Here is a 21,469-nt window from a genome sequence, read left to right as displayed (position 1 = left end):
ACACAGGAAGACACCTACGCACACCTAAAATCACCAGGGTTAGCATGACTAACCACTAACACCCTGGGGCACAGCTATCTAGATCCCTCAGTATGCCAGTATTTGTTAGAAAATGAGATTTTCACCATCTGCCTCTAGCCCCACAAACGCAGCTCTTCGCTGGAGTAAACGGCACCTGCGCTCTCTGTATCACGGCACTCGGTCTAGAGGCTCCCACTGTGCACCCGGTGAGCACAGCACCTGGGACAAGAACTATCCCTATATGAAAATTCACCTGGAACAGCCACTGCCTGTACACGACTCACCTTAGAAAGTACTACCTGTACTTGTACTCACTTTGAGGAGAGACCACTCATGCACGAATTCACCCTGAAGAGACTACCTATGCATAAACTAGCTTTGAACAGAGACTGTCTGTACACAAACACAATACAGAATAACAACTCTTTCCAGACACCAGAATACTAGTTACTAGACGTCACTGTACTGTATTTTCATATTGGTGGGTTTTTCTTCAATAGAACCCACATCGATTCATAGGAGTATCAATGCTGCTCAGTATTCAAATTTCTCTACTTAAGGTCCTCTTACCTTGCAACTTAGCTTAATGACTTGAAGGGATTAGTGAAATATTTGGGGAACACTTAGAACAAATTCTAGACAGCAGCCAAATTGTGAATGAGAAGTAAAAAAAATCAAGTTAACGCTTTTTGCTTGTGCATATAATTGTATAGTCTTTCAGAATGTAGGATGACAGATCTAATTCGGTATCTGCTGTCCCATGCGATGCCTGATAATTACGCAAAGGCCTAAGTGACAGCATAAGACATTTAAAGCATGGTGTACTGTAATTACACAAAGGTGTAATTGACAACAGATGACATTTAAAGCCATAGTGTACCATACTTCTTGGAGCAAAAGATATCTGAAACAGTTACCTGCTCTAGCTTCTGCCTACAACATCAAAAGTATTAAGAATGAGAATAATTTCATTTTAAAGAATGTGATGAATTCTACCAATTCTGAGAGCAAAATGAGAAACCAAAAGTATTAAAGGGGACAAGAAATAGATAAGGGTAGAACTAGAATGAATACTGGGAATGTTCTTCTGTTCAATTATACACACTACTTGCTTTTCCAAAACCAAATACTAGTAAGTTCCCCTCTTCCTACCCAGTCTACTTCTTTGTCACCAAAGGACGGTACTAGTATGGCCTGGGACTCACCATACCGCTCCCCAAGAGAAGCGGCAAACAGCAGCAAGCAGCAAAACCAACACTATGAGATGCGTTTTGTTTGATCAGCGTCTGCAAATATATGCTCCAAAACTTAAACCTGAGGTACACTGGCAGCATATCGTTGGATTATAGTTTATTAAATGTGCTAAGTTTTTATTTAGCTTAAGAACCTATTGTAACGTGCTCAAGCGTGACGTAGCATTTCACAGAGACCCTGCAGGCACTGTGGGGCTGCCCTTCCCTGCCCTGCCTGCTGCCGCTGCCGTCAACAGGCGTATGGGCTCTACTGCACCTCCCTGGTTCCCAGCACAAGTTCCACCTTAGCCAAGCATCGCAGACTCCTCACTTGTCAGTCTAGAGCTGAAGACAGGCAGATACTTAGGTTTGACTTGCATTCCTCTTATCACACATGTAGTCATTTGGCTTGGGGTGGGTGGGGGGAATAATTCTCATGCAAAAACTTTTAACTTTTTTTTGCCAGTCCTGGGACTTGAACTCAGGGCCTTGGGCACTGACCCTGAGCCATTTTGTGCTCAAAGCTAGTACTTCACCATCTGAGCCACAGCACCACTTCCAGGTTTTTCTGAGTAGTATATTCAAGATAAGAGTCTCACGGACTTTCCTGCCCTAGCTGGCTTTGAACCACAATCCTCACATCTCAGACTCCTGAGTAGCTAGGACTACAGGCTTGAGCCACTGGCGCCCGGCTACCTTAAACTTTCATATAATCCAATTTCAAAGACTTGTATGGCTTCCGGATTGTGTGTCCTATTTATGATTCCTTCCCACTCCGTCTTAGGAAGTCTGTCCGTGGCGTCCTCTTGGGGGTCATCTGCTTCACAGCACATTTGTGGCACATGCTGAGTCTCCCCGCGTCACGCAGTACAGACATTGAATTCCCCATCCTTCCACTTGGATGGAATATCTTTATTGACCAATCCATTTTCCCCCAATGATCTGAAATACTCTGGGAGTATTTTGCTTTTTGGCTTATGTCTTGATCCTCTAGTGCTTAGAATTTCCAGGCAAAAGGAGACAAGTCAGATAAACTAGGTTTTAGCGTGGTTTAGATTTAAGGCACTATCTTCTGTCTTATTAAATTATATGAGCAGTGAACTACATTTATTTAAGCCTAAATTCTGGTAACATTGTAAGAGTTGCATCACTGCCCATGCTCCAAAGGGTAACTGTGCCTTGCTCAGACCTGTCTTCTTGGACAAAAGTCCTTCACTACAGTCAATTTTTAGAAACTTCAGCAGTGTCAATGAAAATCTAATTCAATACTCACCTTACTATCATTATGGAAAATGATTTGGCAGTTTGATACAAAACTGAGCATAAATCTACCCAACAATATAGCAGCTCTCCTCCTAAGTATTTTACCCAAAAGAAATGAAACGCAGTAGGCAACACTTGCATGAGAAAAGCCAGGCATGAAAGAAGACGGTGTGTTCCCCATTGCATCAGCCCAGAGGTAGGCCGGCTGGCCCTGATGACAGTACCATCAGGAGGCCAGTGGGGGGCGCTGAGGGGCAGGAAGGATGGCTGCATTACAACCAGCATTTCCAGCCTCTTGGAAATGTCGATTCTTGGTCTCCCCCGACACACAGTGGGTGCAGCAAGCTGTGGTTTATCAAGGCACTCAGGGGTTTCCTGCACTCCCAAGACTGTACACAAGCCACTGCTCTGTGCTTGTGAGCACACAGTGTGCAGACATTTTCACTGATGGGCTAAGATCCTATACGAAAGCTGTATTTCAGTTTTTTAAATTTAAAGATACTTAAAAAGTATTTTTAACACAGCTGGGCACCTGTGGCTCATACCTGTCATCTTAACTACTCAGGAGGCTGAGATCTGAGGGTCACAGTTCAAAGCCAGCCCAGACAGGAAAGTCCATGAGACTCTTATCTCAAATAAACCACTAGAAAATTGGAAGTGGAGCTGTGGCTCAAGTGGTAGAGCGCTCACCTTGAGCTGTTAAGCTGAGGGACAGTGCCCAGGCCCAGCGTTCAGGCCCCATGACTGGACCCCCCCCCCGCCCCTCCAAAAAAAAGCAGGAGTAGGGCTGGGAAGGTGGCTCAGAGGTAGAGGGCCTGCCTTGCATGCATGAGGCCCTGGGTTCGATTCCTCAGCACCACATAAGCAGAAAAAACTGTAAGTGGTGTTATGGCTCAAGCAGTAGAGCGCTTACCTTGAGCTGAAGAGCGCAGGGAGAGCGCCCAGGCCCAGAGTTCAGGCCCCAGGACCAACAAAAAAATAAAAAATAAAAAAGCAAGAGTATTTATCAGAAACAGGGGCTTCTTTTAGTCATAAAATACTCACAAGGACAGGCAATTATGGGGAGGTGGATGGCTTTTGCATCTCCAACTTTGAGAACTGAATCAATGGATAGACGGGGTTGTATATGTCATGGCTGATTTTAAAGCCCTGCAAACTGCAGCCGACACAGCCTCGCAGGGCGGCCAAGAGCCACCCTGCTCCGGTTGTCATGGCAACTGCAGTACTTGCGTTAGGAAGAGGCAGAAGGAGGCTTGTGTCTGGGAGATTTTGTTACCACCTCCATCAGAAATACTAAAGAATATTTACATGCCATCTCAGAACGGCATCACTTAGCATAAACAGGTTTTGTTAACACTTTAGAATTATTATAAAATAGCCTTAAGACATAAAAATAAGTTTATCCTTTTGGAGGAGTTCAAAAAACCACCCTAAGGGTGGTTGCGGACAAGTGAAGCTTGGCAAATGCCCCTGACCTCAGGTCCAGCCGGCTGTTCCCCTGGAGCGTCCCCTCCTTTGCTTCTGAGCCGGTCTCACTGTGTGGCGTGGCCCAGGCTGGTCTCTGAGTTGGTCTGCTTGTTGGCTTGTTTGAGGCAGGTATTCTACCACTAGGCCACACCTCCAACCCTTCCAGGCTGGCCTCAAACTCACATCCTCTTGTCTCAGCCTCTGGCGCTCACTCACACTGAGGACTCGGTTCCCACACACGCTCATCTGACTCTGGTCAGCTACTTGCGGCAGGGTTCATCCCTTAGCCATTTTTGTTCATGGGGGACCATGCAGGTGTTTGGGTGCCAGGCAGCCCAAGGAGACTGAATCACAAATCCTGCTAAGTTATACGTTGTGCCAAATTACGTGAGGACTTGTGCATGTAAGCTAAGACTGGGAGGATTGTGATTTAAAGCCAGCCTGGGCAAAAGTTCTAAAGAGCTCCTATCTCAACCAATAAAAAGGTGGCTGTGATAGTAAGCACCTATCACTTCTTTTTGTTTATGCAGAAAGCATGAACAGAGTAATGGGGTCCAGGACAACCGGGACAAAAGTAGACCTAATCTGAAAAATAACTGAAACAAAAAGGGTACAGAGGAAGTGGCACGGTAGCTCAAAGTGGTAGAGCTCGAGCCTTGAGCACAAGAGCTCAGGGACAGAGTTCTAGCCCCGACTTCAAGCCCCACAACCAACAACAAACAACAACAAAAAAGTGAGGTTACAGCCGGGTGCCGGGGGCCCACGCCTGTCATCCTTGCTACTCAGGAGGCTGAGGTCTGAGGATCACGGTTCACAGCCAGCCCCGGCAGGAAAGTCCATAAGACTCTTATCTCCCATAAACCACTAGAAAACCAGAAGTGGTGCTGTGGCTCAAGTGGTAGAGCGCTCACCTTGAGCTGAAGAGCTGAGGGACAGCACCCAAGCCCAGATTCGAGCCCCACAACCGACAAAAAAAAAAAAAAAAAAAGTGAGGTTAGAGTCATCATTCAACCAAGGAAGAGATCCATGCAGTGGCTCACATCTGTAACTCTAGCTACTTGGACACGGCACAGTTCTGAGATCTGGAACATAAGGATATTTAATAAATCTTCAAAGAGAAATATTAGTGACCAATCTTCCTGAAACACATCTACTTCACTTCTTAAAGTATGGCTATGAAATCAGGGCCTTCTGCAGTGTGGCCAGGAGACCTCTAGTGGGTGTCTGTGGTTCACTACAAGTCTTAAAATCTGAAGGCTGACAGACCAGAAGGAAAGAGGCTACAATAGAGGAAACACTGAATTAATTCAACACGAAAGCTTTTTCTCAAAGTCTTTTGGAAGACGGAAATGCAATCAGTTTACCCAAATGTGATACATAGGAAGAAAGCAATTGTCTCCTAATGATCAACTTCACTGTAAAAAAGTACAACACATGTTTTGTGTCCAAAAATTTAATCATCAGTGATTACTTTGAAGCACAATGCTCGACAGGCCACAAAGGAACAAAATGTAATAATTTTGGAAAGGAAGAACAGAAAAACGCCCTCCTTTATAAACTCAGATCCTAGAAGACAGGCAGGAAAGACCTCTTCCACACTGCGCTCCTGTCGGCTCTCAAGGCTGTCCTTTCAGTCCAGGGCTAGCTGTGCTCCGTGGTGCTACTGGACTGACTGGACTGCCTGGATCCAAACAGTTCAACATCTTACTGGCTGGGCAAATTCTGAACTTAGTAAAGAATCAATGTGTGTTCACTCCAATTAAGGTGCTAAAGCCTTCAGTAAATGGTTAGCGAACATGTAATAAATGCACATGCACCTTGTCTGACAAGATTCAGGAAACAGGCCTCATTTGAGTGCATATAAAAATGTGACACTGAGTGGAGCAGGAGGGTTCACAGAGAATGATGGAAGGACTGGCAACGATCAAGACATGCTGAATTAAGACCCTCTGAACAACTACTTCTCAAGCCACACAAAGTTACCACAGGACATATGACAGACACGGCCAACAGCTGGGGGTGCAGTGTCTAGGATCCACAACCCGGACATGACACCTCTCCCAGACCCCAGGACACCAGCCAGACAGGCGGATGATGTGAGAGGAAGGAGAGACTCTGGAAGGGCGCGGAGGCTGAACCAGAGGCTGCAGCACACGATGCTCCCGGGCCCACACCACCTTCCTGGGAAAGTGACGCACACAGTCAAACACTGTTTTACCAGGAACTAGGCGCTTGTTTAGGAAAATGTAAATTAATAGGGAGAAATAGTTGACATAAAATTGAGAAAAAGCACATCTATAATATATGTCCTCACAAGCACAACGGCCCCGTTCGAGGGAGCATTACTTGTCTTACTCTATTTTATTCTGTGTCAGCATTGGAGCTTGAACTCAGGGCTTTGCTTACTGGCTTAGCTTTTCTGCTCAAGGCTGACCTTCTGCCTACAACTTGAGCCACATCTCCACTCTGGCCTTTTTTTCCTGATTATAGAGAAAGAGCCTCTCGGATTTGTCTGCCTGGGCTGGCTTTGAACCACAATACTCAGTTGTCCGCCTCCTCAATAGTTAGGAACTACAGGTGTGAGTCACCAATGCGCTTGTGTCATTTTAGATCTTCACACAATCATCTGTTATAATGTTAAAGTGGCTCAGAATGTGAAACATTTTTCAGAAGTGCTCTACTGCGTTTGCTAAAGGTAAACGAGTATGTACTGTTACTCAGCAATAGAGGAAGGAATCTGACTGCATTTGCCCAGAGCACAGAAACTCAGGGCAAATGCTGAGCTGGGAGACCAGGCCTGGAAAAACCAGTGGAGAACAACCCACCAACCCAATGGCCAATCATGACATGAATCCTTTCTGACACCATGCAGACACTGCTACGCAGGAAAAGTCCCAAGAAAATACTGTCAAGACAGATTCTTCCTGTATTCATATTACAGATTTGAATAGATTCATATTACAGATTTGAATAGAAGGCAGCTTTGAACTATGACTTCTTTCTCACATGTGATCGTGAGTCAGTGTGTAAATTCCTAGTGCCTAACACGGATATAACGCATACACATTGGAGTCTCACTGGAGAAAAAAAAAAATACAGAAAAAGACAATTTCTGAGCTATAAGGGATTGAAAATGGACTGTGCTGAAGATGATTAGAATTCCTAATTATATCAAGGTGATAATAACAAGGTGCATGTGAGAAATAAAGTGGCTCACAAGTATGAAGAAGAGACACAAAGGCTGCATGAAAATACTGCAACAAAAGCAAAAACATTCACCTGTTCTTAGATATACAAGTGAAATGAAGGCTGCGTGAGAATACTGCAACAAAGACAAAAATTCACCTGCTTTAAAATATACATGCTAAAATATGGAGAAGAGAAATGAAGGCTGTATGAAAATATTGCAACAAAGACAAAAAATTCTATGGAAGTGATGAATCTGGATAAGGGTCTGTGAGGCTCTGTGTGTTTTTGCAGATTTGATTGAATTTTTCATAATAACTTAACGCTCCAAATACTCCTAAAGAACCCTAATGGCAAATATACAAAATGACCTTTCCAGATTTAAACACTGAGATATAAAAATTATGAAATTGACATTTTAGCTCTGGTTTTATACAGCTAATCAGAATTCTATCTCTTATAAGAAAAAATTTATAATGGAGACTGTTAAAATTTTATCAAATGATGAACTATAAGGCTTTATTCCAAAAAGTAAAATGCATATACCAAAAATACATAAAAAGCAGGTCTGCATTTCATTTTTTTAAAAAAGGCTTTCCCCATCATAAATTTGTAAAACCATAGTAACACTTTCCCTCTGAGACTTAAAAATCATTCTTCGGGGAACTACATGATGAGGGGAAAAAACACTCACCAAAATTTCTACAATAGTTAAAATTTAACACCTAACTAAGATGAAAAGCAAGCTTCTAGAAGAGTCCAGTAGGGAAACATGAGCATTTTGAAAAGCATTTTGGAACCTTATTCCAGCCCCTTCTGCACTGAGCTCTCTCCTCCCTCCCCAACCAATACGTCACTGTAACTGTCTATCAGAATAACTGTGGCCCATTCTACCTGCTGCAGCTGTTCCTGGAGTCACTGTTCAGTGACAAGCTGCTCAGGGAGCACCATCGAAACCAGTGTGATCGTCTGCTCCTCTCCCTTCCTCTCAGGGAACACTGCTGCCCATCAGGAAAAGTAATTAATGGGTTGTTGTGTATGAAAGAAAGCGTCATGGCATCAGCATTCTGCGTGGTCTGAATAGCTCGCATCAGCTCTGCATTCGTGCCAAGTATGCTCACTGTCCAGAGACAGGACAAAGCCCCACTCCCACTTCCTTCTGGATTTTCCCCTCACTACTCAAAACCAGAGCTGCTGAACTGTGTGTCACAGAGCCCAGGGAGAGCAGAAGAGGAAGCCCTTCACTCTCTGTGGAAGGAAGCTGGCGGGCTGGGACGCTGCCAAGGAGAAAGCCAGGGGAGGTCTGGGTGCAAGAGAATATCTACGCTCTGGTACACCATCTGGGAGCGAGTGCAACCCTGAAATATGGACAAGCAGAACTAGTCCAGAGGACAAAACATCTATACAACCGGTATTTCTAACTACTGAACTATTCAGCGAATTTTTAATGAGCTCTCACACTGTGGTCAGATCAACTGCTGTCATCTAGTGGCAATGGAGCCTTCACCCTCACAGACCATCCTAACTAACACTATGAGATTACCAGGAGCACAGAGACACTGCCAGAACTAAGACATTCTGGTCAAAGGACGCGCCAGGGAGAAGGCATTTCAGCTATGGAAGCTAATGACTTCCAACCAGAGCTCTCATTACTCGGCTTCAAGCTTCACGCCAACCACTGCCAGGTAAGACCTAATTTTCTAACTTTAATTCATAGCTTGTGTACTAAAATTAAATCTGCTGTGGCAGTGGAGTGAACTGCAAGCGCGCCTTCCCTCGCGAGCTGCGTGGAGCTGGAGCCTTCTGAGGTGAGCACTTGCTCCTACCTGGCTGCAGAGCATATCAGTCCTCTCTAGATAGCAAAATGTGTTCCACAGGACTCAAACTGTCTTCGTCTTTGCTTTTAAAACCCCACTTTTGTCTTATTCAGTAGCTTGAAAAAAATACACGAGGAGAGCATGTAGGATGGTGCACAGAAGCCACTCAAACACGTTTCACTAGCATTCCAAAGAAATGCCACCTGGGGCACTGGGTAAAACAAAGAAAAATCATGTGCATTTTTAATATTTCTACTAATGTAAAAGAACAAAGCTGGACAAGTGAATTTTATGGTAGCCTCCCACACACAATTTTTTTTTTAAACCAATTTCACTCTTATCTCCAATTAACCACAGATGTGGTTAAATAGATGTAAAGCTGTGGCTCCAGAGAGAAAGAAAAGCTCCAGGCTCCAGGACAGCACCCAGACACACCCAGACACACCCAGACACACACACCTCTCTTACTTCTATTAGAAAGCAGGACATAAGGAAAACAACAAAGCACATCATAAAGATCTTCTAGCCCAAGAACAATTATTTCCCTTAAACAGTTTGAAGGCTAGGAATGTATCTCAGTGAGATGCTTAGCATGTACCAGGTCCTGGGCGGTCGGGGAGGGGGTGAGAGGGAGGAAGAAATTCTTTTCTGTTCACTGAATTCTTTTTTTCAAATCTTTTCTTTTTCATAAGTATGATTTCATAGGACTAGATGCCCATAGGCATTGTGGCTTTGTGTCCTCCCTAAGAGGACAGTCTCTATGTGTGTGTGCGTCTGCACACCCCTAGAGTCCTCTATGATGTAGCATGTCTTGAAGTATTCTAGATCTAGCTTCCGCATACAAGAAAAAAAAAAAAAACATGCACTATTTACCTGTCTGAGCTTGGCTTAATATGGTTTGTTCTAGGTCCATTCTTTTTTCAAATCTTAAGATGGGAAACACATGAGCCCTGTACTCTAAGAGTCTATAAATATCCATAAACATCACGTATCTTTTCTCACAGAAATTCACCTATCACTTTCCTCAAACACAGAAAAGCAGCAGGGTAAATACAGGTGGCAACTATACCATGCTGGTTTGTTTCAGAGAACAATGTTCAGAAAATCCAATCATATCTCATAAATTGTTGTTAACCTTAAAACTAACCTGAACTCCTCAGGGTTCTTCTCAGGTGCCTCCTCCTTTTTAATTGACATGTTTCAAGTGAAAATATTAATGTTTCAAATCATAAAAGATTTTTAAAATCAGTTTAGGCAAAAGAAAAAAAAGGCTATTATTGGAATTTGCTCCTAATAAACAAAATTAAAGGGGGCACACAACAGTACTGCTTAAGTCTTCTAAATTCCTAACTGGGATGGAAATGTGCTCACGGCTCCCTCACAGGGACTCTGCTTGGGCAGCTTTTCCTCAAAGGGTTAGGGTGGGCAGGTGACCTGTCCCCCTCCCCCTCCCCCTCCCCCTGCCCTTCCCCTGGCTACATAGCATCCATCCCCATCAAACTTCACTCTTTCCTCTCAGAGTTGAGGCTTTTCTCTTAAACATTCCATTCTAGAAAATGACTACTGTAGTTTCAAAGAAAAATACACATTGAATAGACTGATGTGCTTAAACCCTGAAAACCCTTAAACATTAGTGTCTCTTGGGTACAAATGGGTAAGGGGTTGTCTGCTAGTATGTGGATATTGGTTTATTTTGGAGTTTTTTGTAGCACTGATAGTTTTAAAAATGAACAGATTGTAAGCATTCTGAGGAGGCAATTGGTGATTATTGCTTATAACTTACAAGGCACTGTATTTAGACAGGATACTGAAAGGCAAGAGGCTATGGTGGTGGTTTCTTTATAGAAATGGAGTGCACGCTGCAGCTGTCCTTACGATGACATCTGTTACCATATATCCTGAACTCTGTGGCCATTTTAATGACAAAAAAACTAGGTCATGGATCAAAATAGACCCCTTTTACACATTAGTCTCTGTTGTGAAGTCATTTTTTAAAAGTTGCTTTTCTGAAATAACCATCATAACTTTGTAAATGAAATTAGAAACATACCCAAAACTCATTTTTATGTATCAACATTTAACTTAAAGGATTAGCACTACATAATATTTTAATTGCATTGTGTATCTACGTATTATAACACATTAGTTTCAAATGATTATGTAAAAGTTTTACATAAAAACCTCCTCACCAGCTGTCCTGTGAGGAGGGAATCACCTCTGGTCTGTGGAGTCACCACCACCCGGGACTGGGGAAGCAGCCCCAATATCAAACCCACCATTTCACCCTTTGGTGTGAACTCCCTACAGAGATGTTGAGTGCTATCATCTCAGTTGTCACTGAGACACCAGACAGAACCGAGACAGGAGCTGAATTAGGAGGAGAGATGCTTCACTGTGTTTGTCACTTTAACAGTGAAGTACCGTTTCACAGCTTATTTCCTAGATGATCTGAAAGAGGGAATAACAGCATGCTAGTTAAATCCAGGTGAGGATAAACTGGGAGGCCTGTAAGCAGGAGACTGCAATCCTAACTCCTCCGGAGGTCCAGACCTGAGGATCACAAGCTGATCACAAGCCAGCTCGGGCAGGAAAGCCCATGAGACTCTTACTGCCAATTAGTAGAGGCATGACCCAAATGGTAGAGCACCAGCCTTGAGCAAAAAAACTCAGGGACAGTGCCCAGGCCCTGAGTTCAAGCCCCAGGACTCACAAAAAACAGAAGTAATAACAATAATAATAGCAACAGCAAAAACAACAGTGAAGAAAAGAAGAGGAGAAGGAAGGGGAGGAGGAGGAAAAGGAAGAGCAGGAGAAGGAGCAGAGTCCAAAGGTTAGAGCCTTTATCTGAGAAACCAAATCTGAATTACACATCCCAGTAACAACTATGGCCATTCTTCTGGGCACACAGTAACACAGATGAGGTAGAAAAACGCATGAGCAATTATAGAGAGAAACAGGCATGGGATGGGAGGAAAAAATGGCTCACACCCACAATCCTAGGTACTCAATAGGCTGAGGTCAGAGGACAAAGGTTCAAAGCCAGCCCAGGCACAAAAAGCCAAGCCTTTTTTCCTTAATGAATGCATTTTTTTGAAATATGAATTAAGCTACTATAATGTAGTACATGTGACTTATCAAAAATAATTTAAGCCAGGTGCCAGTGACTCACACCCATAATCCTATCTACCCAAGGGGCTGAAATCTGAGGATCACGGTTCAAAGCCAGCCCGAGTAGGAAAGTCCGTGAGACTCTTTTCTCTAATTAATCACCAGAAAACCAGAAGTGGTGCTATGGCTAAAGTGGTAGCACGCTTGCCTTGAACTGAGCTCAGGGAAAGTCCCCAGACCCCGAGTTCACGCCCCATGACCAACCAAAAAAAATTTTTTTTAACTATTTCTACTACCATCTTGATGCTTTTAAAGGGTATGATAATTTTTGCAAGAGACTTAATCTTCAATTAACCAGCAAAAGAAAAAAGTTTTTTTGGTTTTTTTTTTGGTTGGTCATGGGGTCTGAACTCTGGGCCTGGGCGCTGTCCCTCAGCTCTTCAACTCAAGGCTAGCGCTCGACCACTTGAGCCACACCGCCACTTCCAGCTTTTTCTGCTTACGTGGTGCTGAGGAATCAAACCCAGGGCCTCATGCATGCGTGGCAAGCGCTCTATCACTGAGCCACCTTCCCAGCCAGAAAAAGCCATGTGTGAATCAATGAAAGACCACTAACTCTTAAACACTTACAGACTCAACAGCAATACTCAGAGTATTGCAATCAGCAATACTATACCAACAACTTTCCATTTCTCAAAAATATAATAAAAGTCTGGTTTAGACATTCAAAAACATAATATACCAAGAGGAAGAAGGATAGAATTCAATACCAATTCAAAATTCAACACAAACTAAACTGTTTCTCTGCTTGTTACATGTTCATCCTATAGACATTTGTAATGAAGAAATAATGTTTCATTGAGGTAATTTAAGGAAATAATACAGCACGCTCTTACACACTTTTCCCAGTTTACTCCAATGATAATATGGTTATTGATAACTTCCTTTGGCAACCATTGCTATACATATCTGGCTTTCAAGGACAAAAAGAAATCAAGACTTTATCTGGCTTTCTTAAATATAGGTATTTAGGCTTCCATAACAATTCAGACCAATAGTGATTCTAGGTACCAAGCTTACATATTAAGCAGAACTAAAATCATTAAATATTTGAGATAAGAACATCCAATTAAGCACCATTACTTCTCCCTGTTCCTGTGGAGACAGCGCCATCTAGCGTAAAGATAAGACATGACAACTCAGAAGTGAGAGCCAGTACACTTACAGGCACATAACAAACAATACTAGAGACACACACCGAACAATACCAGAGGCGCATGCTGAACTATGTGCAGAGGCACACACCAGACTTGACCCGCAGGCATATACCAAACCCCGCTGCCAAAAGAAATATCCAATACTGATACCATAATTTTGAAAGTTAACTTCCTAATTTCAGGTACTTTGGTACTCAGTAGAGAATGTGTATCTTAATAAAGAAACTAGAAAATGTTATCCAAAAGGTTACAGTGTTTTTGTGTTGGTTTTTTTGGTTTGGTCTGGTTTGGGTTTGTTTTTTTTTGTTGGTCATGGGGCCTGAACTCAGAGCCTGGGTGCTGTCCTTCAACGCTTCAGCTCAAGGCTAATGCTATACCACTTGAGTCACAGGGCCACTTCCGGCTTTTTCTGCTAATGTGGTGCTAAGGAATCGAACCCAAGGCCTCATGCATATGCCTAGGGAAGCACTCTACCACTGAGCCACCTTCCCAGCCCGTTTATGTTAGACACTTTTTTTTTTTTTTTTTTTGGTTGGTCAGGGGGCTTGAACTCTGGGCCTTGAACTCTGGTCCTTGAACTCTGGAACTCAGCTCTTCAGCTCAAGGCTAGAGCTCTACCACTTGAGCCACTGTGCCACTTCCAGGTTACAGGTTTTTGTTGTTGTTGTTGTTTTGCCAGTCCTGGGGCTTGAACTCAAGGCCTGGGCACTGTCCCTGAGCCTTCTTTGCTCAAGGCTAGCACTCTATCACTTGAGCTACAGCGCCACTTCCCGGCTTTTTCTGTTTCTGTGGTACTGAGGAATAGAACTCAGGGCTTCATGAATGCTAGGCAAGCACTCTTACCACTAAGCCACTTTGCCTCACCAATCTAAAATTCTGCATCACGTTTGGAAATGCCACGTTCTTTTCAGGATTATGTTATGTGACTACAAAGTAAGAAACTAGTAGCAGGGTAAAGAAATGTTAGCACATAGCAGATATGGCAATCCTAAGTAAACAGGCCACTTAAGAAATCAACAAGCAAAGACAAAGACTCAAACCACTTACAAGGGTGAAATCATTTGAATAATATGCAGAATCAGAAGCTAAAAGACATGTCTACTAGGTTAGGCTGAGATTTTTTTTTAATTTTTTTTAAATTTTATTTTATTTGAGAACATACTGTACAGAGGGGCTACAATTACATGGGCAGGATAATGCATACATTTCTTACCAAGCATTGCAGCCTCCTCCTTTGTTTACCCTTCACCTCCCTTCCCCGCCTCCCCCCTCCCCCCATTAGGCTGAGATTTTTAATTGCAAACTTTTATGCAGTCTCTTTATGGCCAGAGACTCTTCTTAACAGACCACACAATTGACTGCTTGTATGTCCACACACAGGCACAAGCATCATTGCATTACTTCAATTCTATCCTCCTAGATCTTTTCACCAGAAAGCTGGTGAGAATTGAACTAATTAGGCATATTTTACCTTCTCTGCCTTTCTCCCACCTTGATAAAAAGCACTTACAAGCCCATAATTAGACAAAATGAAGGTAACAAGAGGGAATAATTCATTAGCCTGGCAAAATCATTTAGAATTATCAGTCCTTGAAAAGAGGTGAATGTCATTTGCAAACCTATATGCTATATTCATCATCTACCAATGACACTAGATGGAATCTTGTGCTTTTAACAATTTAATACTTTTCCACCTGTTTCAGACTCAGAAAAGTTTATCAACTAAGTTAGATGAGAATGAATGCCACTAAGATTCTCAGTCTGTTAAGACATTCAAAAACATAATATACCAAGAGGAATGAGGACAGAATTCAACACGAAGTCAAAATCATGGGGGAGAAAATTCAAAACAAACTGAACTGTTTCTCTGCTTGTTACAATTTCATCCTATAGACATTTGTAATGCAGAAATAATGTTTCTTGAAGTAATTTATGAGTTGTTATAAGGAAATAATACAAAGCTCTCTTACACCCTTTTCCCAGTTGACTCCAATGATAACTTTGTTAAAAGACAGCTTAATAACACAGTGAAATACGGATCCATCCATTGTACTCAGGTTGCCCTAGTTTTATTTACCGTGTGTGGGTTTATGGAGCACTGTGCTATTGCAGTGGAGGTCATACATCCACCACAATTGACATTCTGAACAGTATCAGCACCACAGGGGTCTATTTTCCACCCTCCCCCCCCCCCATGCTCAACTCTTATGTACCACTAATCTACACGGCATCTATCTGTGAAATTGCATGCTATTCCCTCCCAGAGGGCAGTGTCTGTGCACCCAGCCCCTTGTGGCTTCCTGCTACTGCCCTGCAGCTTCTCATCCATCTCGGATGGCAGCGGCTCATGGAAGGGATGGGTTATTATTGATAACGTTTTTATGCTGGTATTTTTGGAAAATAATCCAAAAGCATCAAGAGCAAAGTTTCAGTGTTTAAGTACATTCAGCTCCAATGTGCATATCTACTACTATGTCCATCCTTCACTAGGAGAGGAAAAAAAATACATTCTAGAACTCTGCAGAATTTCATAAAAACCTAAGTACTGATTCCTCTAAACTCAAAGAGAATGCTTATTTCTCTGAAACCACCAAATGTAGAACAGCAAGAGTCAGCATTATGCACTTAGCTCAGAGGCCTTTCAGTTAGTCACTCCATATCAATACACGGGGACCCTGACTTTCACTTAAAGAAATCTCATTGTAGCTGGGCATCAGTGGCTCACGCCTGAATCCTAGCTACTTAGGAGGCTGAGATCTGAGGATCACGGTTCAAAGCCAGCCCAGGCAGGGGAGTCCATGAGACTCTTCTCTTCATCCACCAGAAAAAACAGAAGTGGTGCTGTGGCTCAAAGTGGTACAGTGCTAGCCTTGAGCAAAAGAGCTCAGGGAGTACCCAGGCCCTGAGTGCAAGCCTCACAAGGGACAAAAAATAATAATAAAAAAAAGACATAAAAAAATAGCATGCTCTTGTAAAGCCTAGAAATACCGTCTACTAGCTGAATTTAAAATCCAAAGCACAAAGAATGAATTACCAGGGTCTTTTGTTTGTTTTTTTTGGGGGGGTCCAGTCATGGGGCCTGAACAGGGCTTTTTTTTCTGCTTATGTGGTACTGAGGAATCGAACCCAGGGCCTCAGGCATGCAAGGCGAGCACTCTACCACCGAGCCACCTTCCCAGCCCCTGAATTACCAGTTTTAAAGATGCAGCTTCCTTCATAGCACTGAGCAACAGCACACAGGTGGAGCCTACCTGCTGAGCTCAGGAGCACACTGAAGTCAGTCCCCCTCTGCGATTCACCACTGTCCGTGTTGAGCTCTTCTTCGGTATTCTGGTATCGATCCCAGTTGGAGACAACCTTTCTTTTCGAGTAATTTCCCTGTTCCTCATTCTCTTCTCTGTAGGTATCTGAATCACTGCCATCTTCAACCTGCAATCATTAGAGACAAATCAGTAAGCAGGCAGTGGAAACCAATACCTTAGGAGGCTTCACACTAAAACAAGTAAATCCAATATGCGGGGATGACAGCACAGGAAATGTGCAGACCACTCTGTCCCAGGGTGTTAAGAGTCTCATTTACCAGTCTGCTTGCAGAGTAAATTGTAACCTAAGAATTGAAAAGGAAATCCGGGTAATTCCTGCACATCCAATGTCCAAGCTGCTTTATTCTAGTTCAGATCATCGGCTGTAGAGTCTTGCCCTCAAAAGGCTTCAGGGTGTATATCAACCCAACCTCTAAACACTCAGATTTGACAAACACTTCCCATAAATATGTTTTATAAGCTCCCATGCTCTCCATAGACATTTCCAGTCTTGGCATTAAAAGGAAGCATGCAGACTGTGAGAAACCCTACAAGGAACCTAGTTGTCTCAACAAATAAACCTTGAGGGGAAAGACAAGCAAGAGCCTTAGAGGAAAGGAACAGAATGGGCTGGGATGCACAGCAGCAGCAGGAGAGGCTGCACTAAAAGACACACACAATGGTGTGAAACTTGCAAGTCAACTGAGGAAATGTGGAGGATATTTAACAGACTGGTAACCTTACTATTTGCCATGAGACTTGTATCATGAGTTACACTCTTGGGCATTAGACACAAACACGAAGCAACGAATTCGAAGGCATGGCAGCGTTTGTTTCTAGAGAGGACAGGAGTCCATAGAATTTTTTTTTTTTTTTTTTTGGTTGTGGGGGGCCTGAACTCTGGGCATGGGCGCTGTCCCTCAGCTCTTCAGCTCAAGGCGAGCGCTCTACCACTTGAGCTACAGAGCCACTTCGGTTTTCTGAGTGGTTTATTGGAGATAAGAGTTTCACAGACTTTCCTGCCCGGGCTGGCTTTGAACCACGATCCTCAGATCTCAGCCTCCTGAGTAGCTAGGATTACAGGCGTGAGCCACCCGCACCCGGCTCATAGAAATTCTTGACAATTATTCTGTCTATTTTTCCTGTTTGAAATTTTTCATTATATAGTATTAATCTTTTAAAAGGAGAAAGACACCATTCAAAAAACTGTCCCTGGCTGGGAAGGTGGCTCAGTGGTGGAATGTTTGCCTAGTATGCATGAAGCCCTGGGTTCCATTCCTCAGTACCATATAAGCAGAAAGTGGAAGTGTTGCTGTGGCTTAAGTGGTAGAGTGCTAGCCTTGAGCAAAAAGCTCAGGGACAGCGCCCAGGCCTTGAGTTCAAGCCCTAGGACTGGCAAAAAAAAAAAAAAAAAAAAGTCCCAAAGATAATAAAAATCCTTCTTAATTAAAAAACTAATGAAATATACTAAAGCTTTTCATCTGTACAGAACAGATGAAAAAGTTAAAAGGCTTATTAGTGCAGAAACAAGACAAGCACATGCAGACAAGGAAAACCTCACAGGAAAAATTCCATCCCCAGAGAGTACCACACCACCTTAGTGTATATTCTTCCAGATTTTTCTTTCTTGGGGTCTCTGTTCTACAGCCCAGACTGACCTTAGAGGCAGAATCCTCCTGCATCCACCTCCAAGTTCTAGGATTATAGATAGCACCACCACACCAGCCCCAAATCTTTACCCATGCATTTATGCATACTATTTTCTTCTTGGTAATCAGCTTGTTTTCCCTTAAATTCTATTGTCTATCTTTTCATGTCAATAAATTTTATTTCATGTTATACTCGGGCTTCTTTTTTGTTTGAGACCAAGTTAGCCTCAAACTGGAGATGCTCCTGCCTCTTAAGAATTGGAATTACAGGCATGTGTCACCATGCCTGGCCTAGTCAGACTATTTCTAGACTCATCCCCATCCCTGAACTTTCTTTACAGCTTGGTTTTCAAAGTGAGCATCCAGTATAAGACTGTATTGCATGTGATTGCTTACCTTTTAGCTCTCTATTAATCTAGTATTCTCTAGTGTTGGTTTATTAACAAAGCCAGGCAGAATCCAAGCTAGGTGTGATGGCTTACACCTGAAATCCCAGCTACTCAAGAAATAGAGATCGGGAGGGTCTGTTAGGGCAAAAGGTTAGTGAGACCTCACCTCCATCAGTAAGGCAGGAGTGGCATTTCAGGCAAAAACTCAAGACTCTATCTGAAAAATAATTAACACCGCCAAGAAGGGCCAGGGCATGGCTCAAGGAGTAGAGCATTACCCTTGCAAGCATAAGGTCCTGAGTTCAAATTCCAGTACCACGCAAAAAAGACTTCATCTTCTGTCTGGCTACTTCTATTACTGATTGTCTTAATCTGCAATACTACATAATGCTCAGTGGAGACCAGTTAGAACTTCACACTGCACGTGGTAGCACGCACCTTTCAGTGCATGGTGTCATCTGGTGACAAACACCACCCAGCGAGGGTCAGTAGGCTGCAGTCTGGTCTGCTACCATACAGATGGGATTTCTCTACAGTCTAGTTCCCCATCAACCATCCATCCAACAAGGTTAGCACTGGTCAATAATCCTCACCCAAAGCACGGCTTTCCTGAAACAAGGCCTAACTGGCCTTTCAAGGTGACTTTCGTCCCTCTAATGTCATAAGCCTCCATGCCAAAGAAGAAAAATGGCAGTTTAATCTATAATCTAGGGGTTAGAAAGATTCCCTGAAACCAAATGGTAGCTGAAAGAAAGGTATGTGATTGAGAGCCAGTAGATAAGTTAACAAACAGCAGGTGCACTCTGAAGAACAAAGCTTTGTAACTGAAAAGCATTCAAGGAAAGAACTAGAACTAAAAACACTAGCAAGGAATCTGGGCAAATCCAGTACTTTCCTGTTATCTTCTGGGTAAAGTTCAGAGCAGCTTCTCTAGTTCGTGAAACATCTGTAAACATAGCTCTCACATACAGCAAATCTGCAAACCTGAAACACTGGGGGCCAACTCTGCAGCACAGCAGCCCTGAAGTGGACGGCAGCGCCAGAGGGAACCAGCCTGTCTGCCCGTTCCACCACTTCGTGTATTTGAAGTCTGGGCCTCGTGTGCACCAGTGATGCTCTAATCTCCAGGTCAGATGGATCAGGGCCTTCATTATTCCTGCCAGACAAAGGCAGCAAGAGTGGTTGTTACTACTGCTCTCCATTCCAGGAGAGCCAGGAAGACAAGTGATGTAACTTTCTCCAGAGAACTCTTTCTTCCAAGTGCCTGCCTTGGAAGTGTGCAGATGGATCAGGGCCTTCATTATTCCTGCCAGACAAAGGCAGCAAGAGTGGTTGTTACTACTGCTCTCCATTCCAGGAGAGCCAGGAAGACAAGTGATGTAACTTTCTCCAGAGAACTCTTTCTTCCAAGTGCCTGCCTTGGAAGTGTGTGGTGACATGGTGACTGAATGCAGAGGGCAGTCCTCGGACTAATTACCTGAAATCTCTCTGCACACGCATCCTGACACCAAGGAAGTCTCCTTTGACGCTCCTCTTGAGTTTATCCCTTTTACTTTTTCCCTGATAGTTTGTGAAAGGCATCTCTTTTCACTTTTGTGGGCTGGATTTTTTTTTCACAGTGAAGAGCATTTAACATGACAGTGACACAAAGAGGAAAGAAAACCTAGTGCACACAACACATTCCCTGAGTCTCACAAAAATCAAGTGACAAGCACTTGTAAGATCTGTCACAAGCACTTCTGTGGAAGGGAGAGGACCTCGGGAAGCGGCTTGCTGGCACAGGCCTCTGGCTGCTCTGGATGCCCAGCCCCGACTGATGCCATCATGGCCGCGTCCCTAGCAAACACACCTCCCTTCCCATCCCCCCTTGAGCAGGACAGAAAAGGGAGAGTACATGACGGCTCCCCTCCCCCACGACAGGACAGAAACTAGATGCTGCACTTCCTGCCGCAGCCCTTTCAAGGATGACCTTTAGGGAGCTCTTCCAACATTAGGAAGGGGAAATTTTAATTAAAAGAAAGGGCAGCAGAGACGCTTCAGGAAGGGAGAGAGCTCTCACCTTGCATAGAGAAACATGGATTTCCTGAAAGCTCCTGTCCCAGGATGAGGTGCAAATCCCAGCAAACAGGGTCAAGAACAAGCAGCCCCGGCACTGGCGGGGCGGTAAAACCCCTACCTCTCTGCTTGCAAAAGATTATTTACCTTGGCTTTCTAGAAATTTAAAGCAACATTTAATTCCACCTTCTCTAGATCCCCAGCAAAAGAGCCCAAATATGCTCTGGGGGAAGAAATACACATGGCATTCCTCTTACAAGGTCTGTGAATTTAAAACTGTAATCTAAACTCTCAGGAGGAATAAGCTAAATCCTATCAAGACACAAGCCCTATAATTGTCTTCTCTTGACACACACACACACACACACACACACTCTCTCTCTCTCTCTCTCTCTCTCTCTCTCTCTCACCTGCTTCAGAACAGCACCCCCATAAACCCACTGGGATCTCTGGAGAAGGAAATATTGGCCAGATGAGGGATCTGAAAGTTTGGGAGTGTTTTTGTTTGTTTGTTTGTTTTTGGTGCCAGTCCTGGGCTTGAACTCAGGACTATCCCTGAGCTTTTTGCTCTCTTCAGTCACAGCTCCACTTCCTTTTTTTTATTTTTTGGTAGTTAATTGGAGCTAAGAGTCTCACAGAAGTTCCTGCCCAGGCTGGCTTTGAACTTGGATCCTCATATCTCAGCCTCCTGAGTAGCTCAGATTACAGGTGTGAGCCACCAGTACCTAGTCCATTACCAATTTTGACAAGAAGAAAAGGAAAC

The 21,469-nt window shown here is 43.5% G+C and overlaps 1 protein-coding gene across 1 annotated transcript in view; it reads right to left on the bottom strand.

Annotated features, from left to right (window-relative positions):
• The window catches only part of Aven (apoptosis and caspase activation inhibitor), a 52,338-nt gene that overhangs the window by 22,303 nt on the left and 8,566 nt on the right, over positions 1–21,469 (bottom strand). Inside the window, exon 2 of the mRNA XM_070005710.1 lies at positions 16,563–16,740. Within this exon, the coding sequence (XP_069861811.1) occupies positions 16,563–16,740 (178 nt within the window). The remainder of the gene's footprint in view (positions 1–16,562; positions 16,741–21,469) is intronic.

The sequence above is a fragment of the Dipodomys merriami genome, unplaced genomic scaffold (assembly GCF_024711535.1).
Source record: "Dipodomys merriami isolate MVZ:Mamm:240054 unplaced genomic scaffold, mDipMer1.0.p SCAF_69, whole genome shotgun sequence".
Classification (NCBI taxonomy): Eukaryota; Metazoa; Chordata; class Mammalia; order Rodentia; family Heteromyidae; genus Dipodomys; species Dipodomys merriami.
The sequence above is the reverse complement of the archived record's forward strand: the minus strand, read 5'-3'. Positions and strand labels throughout refer to the sequence as shown.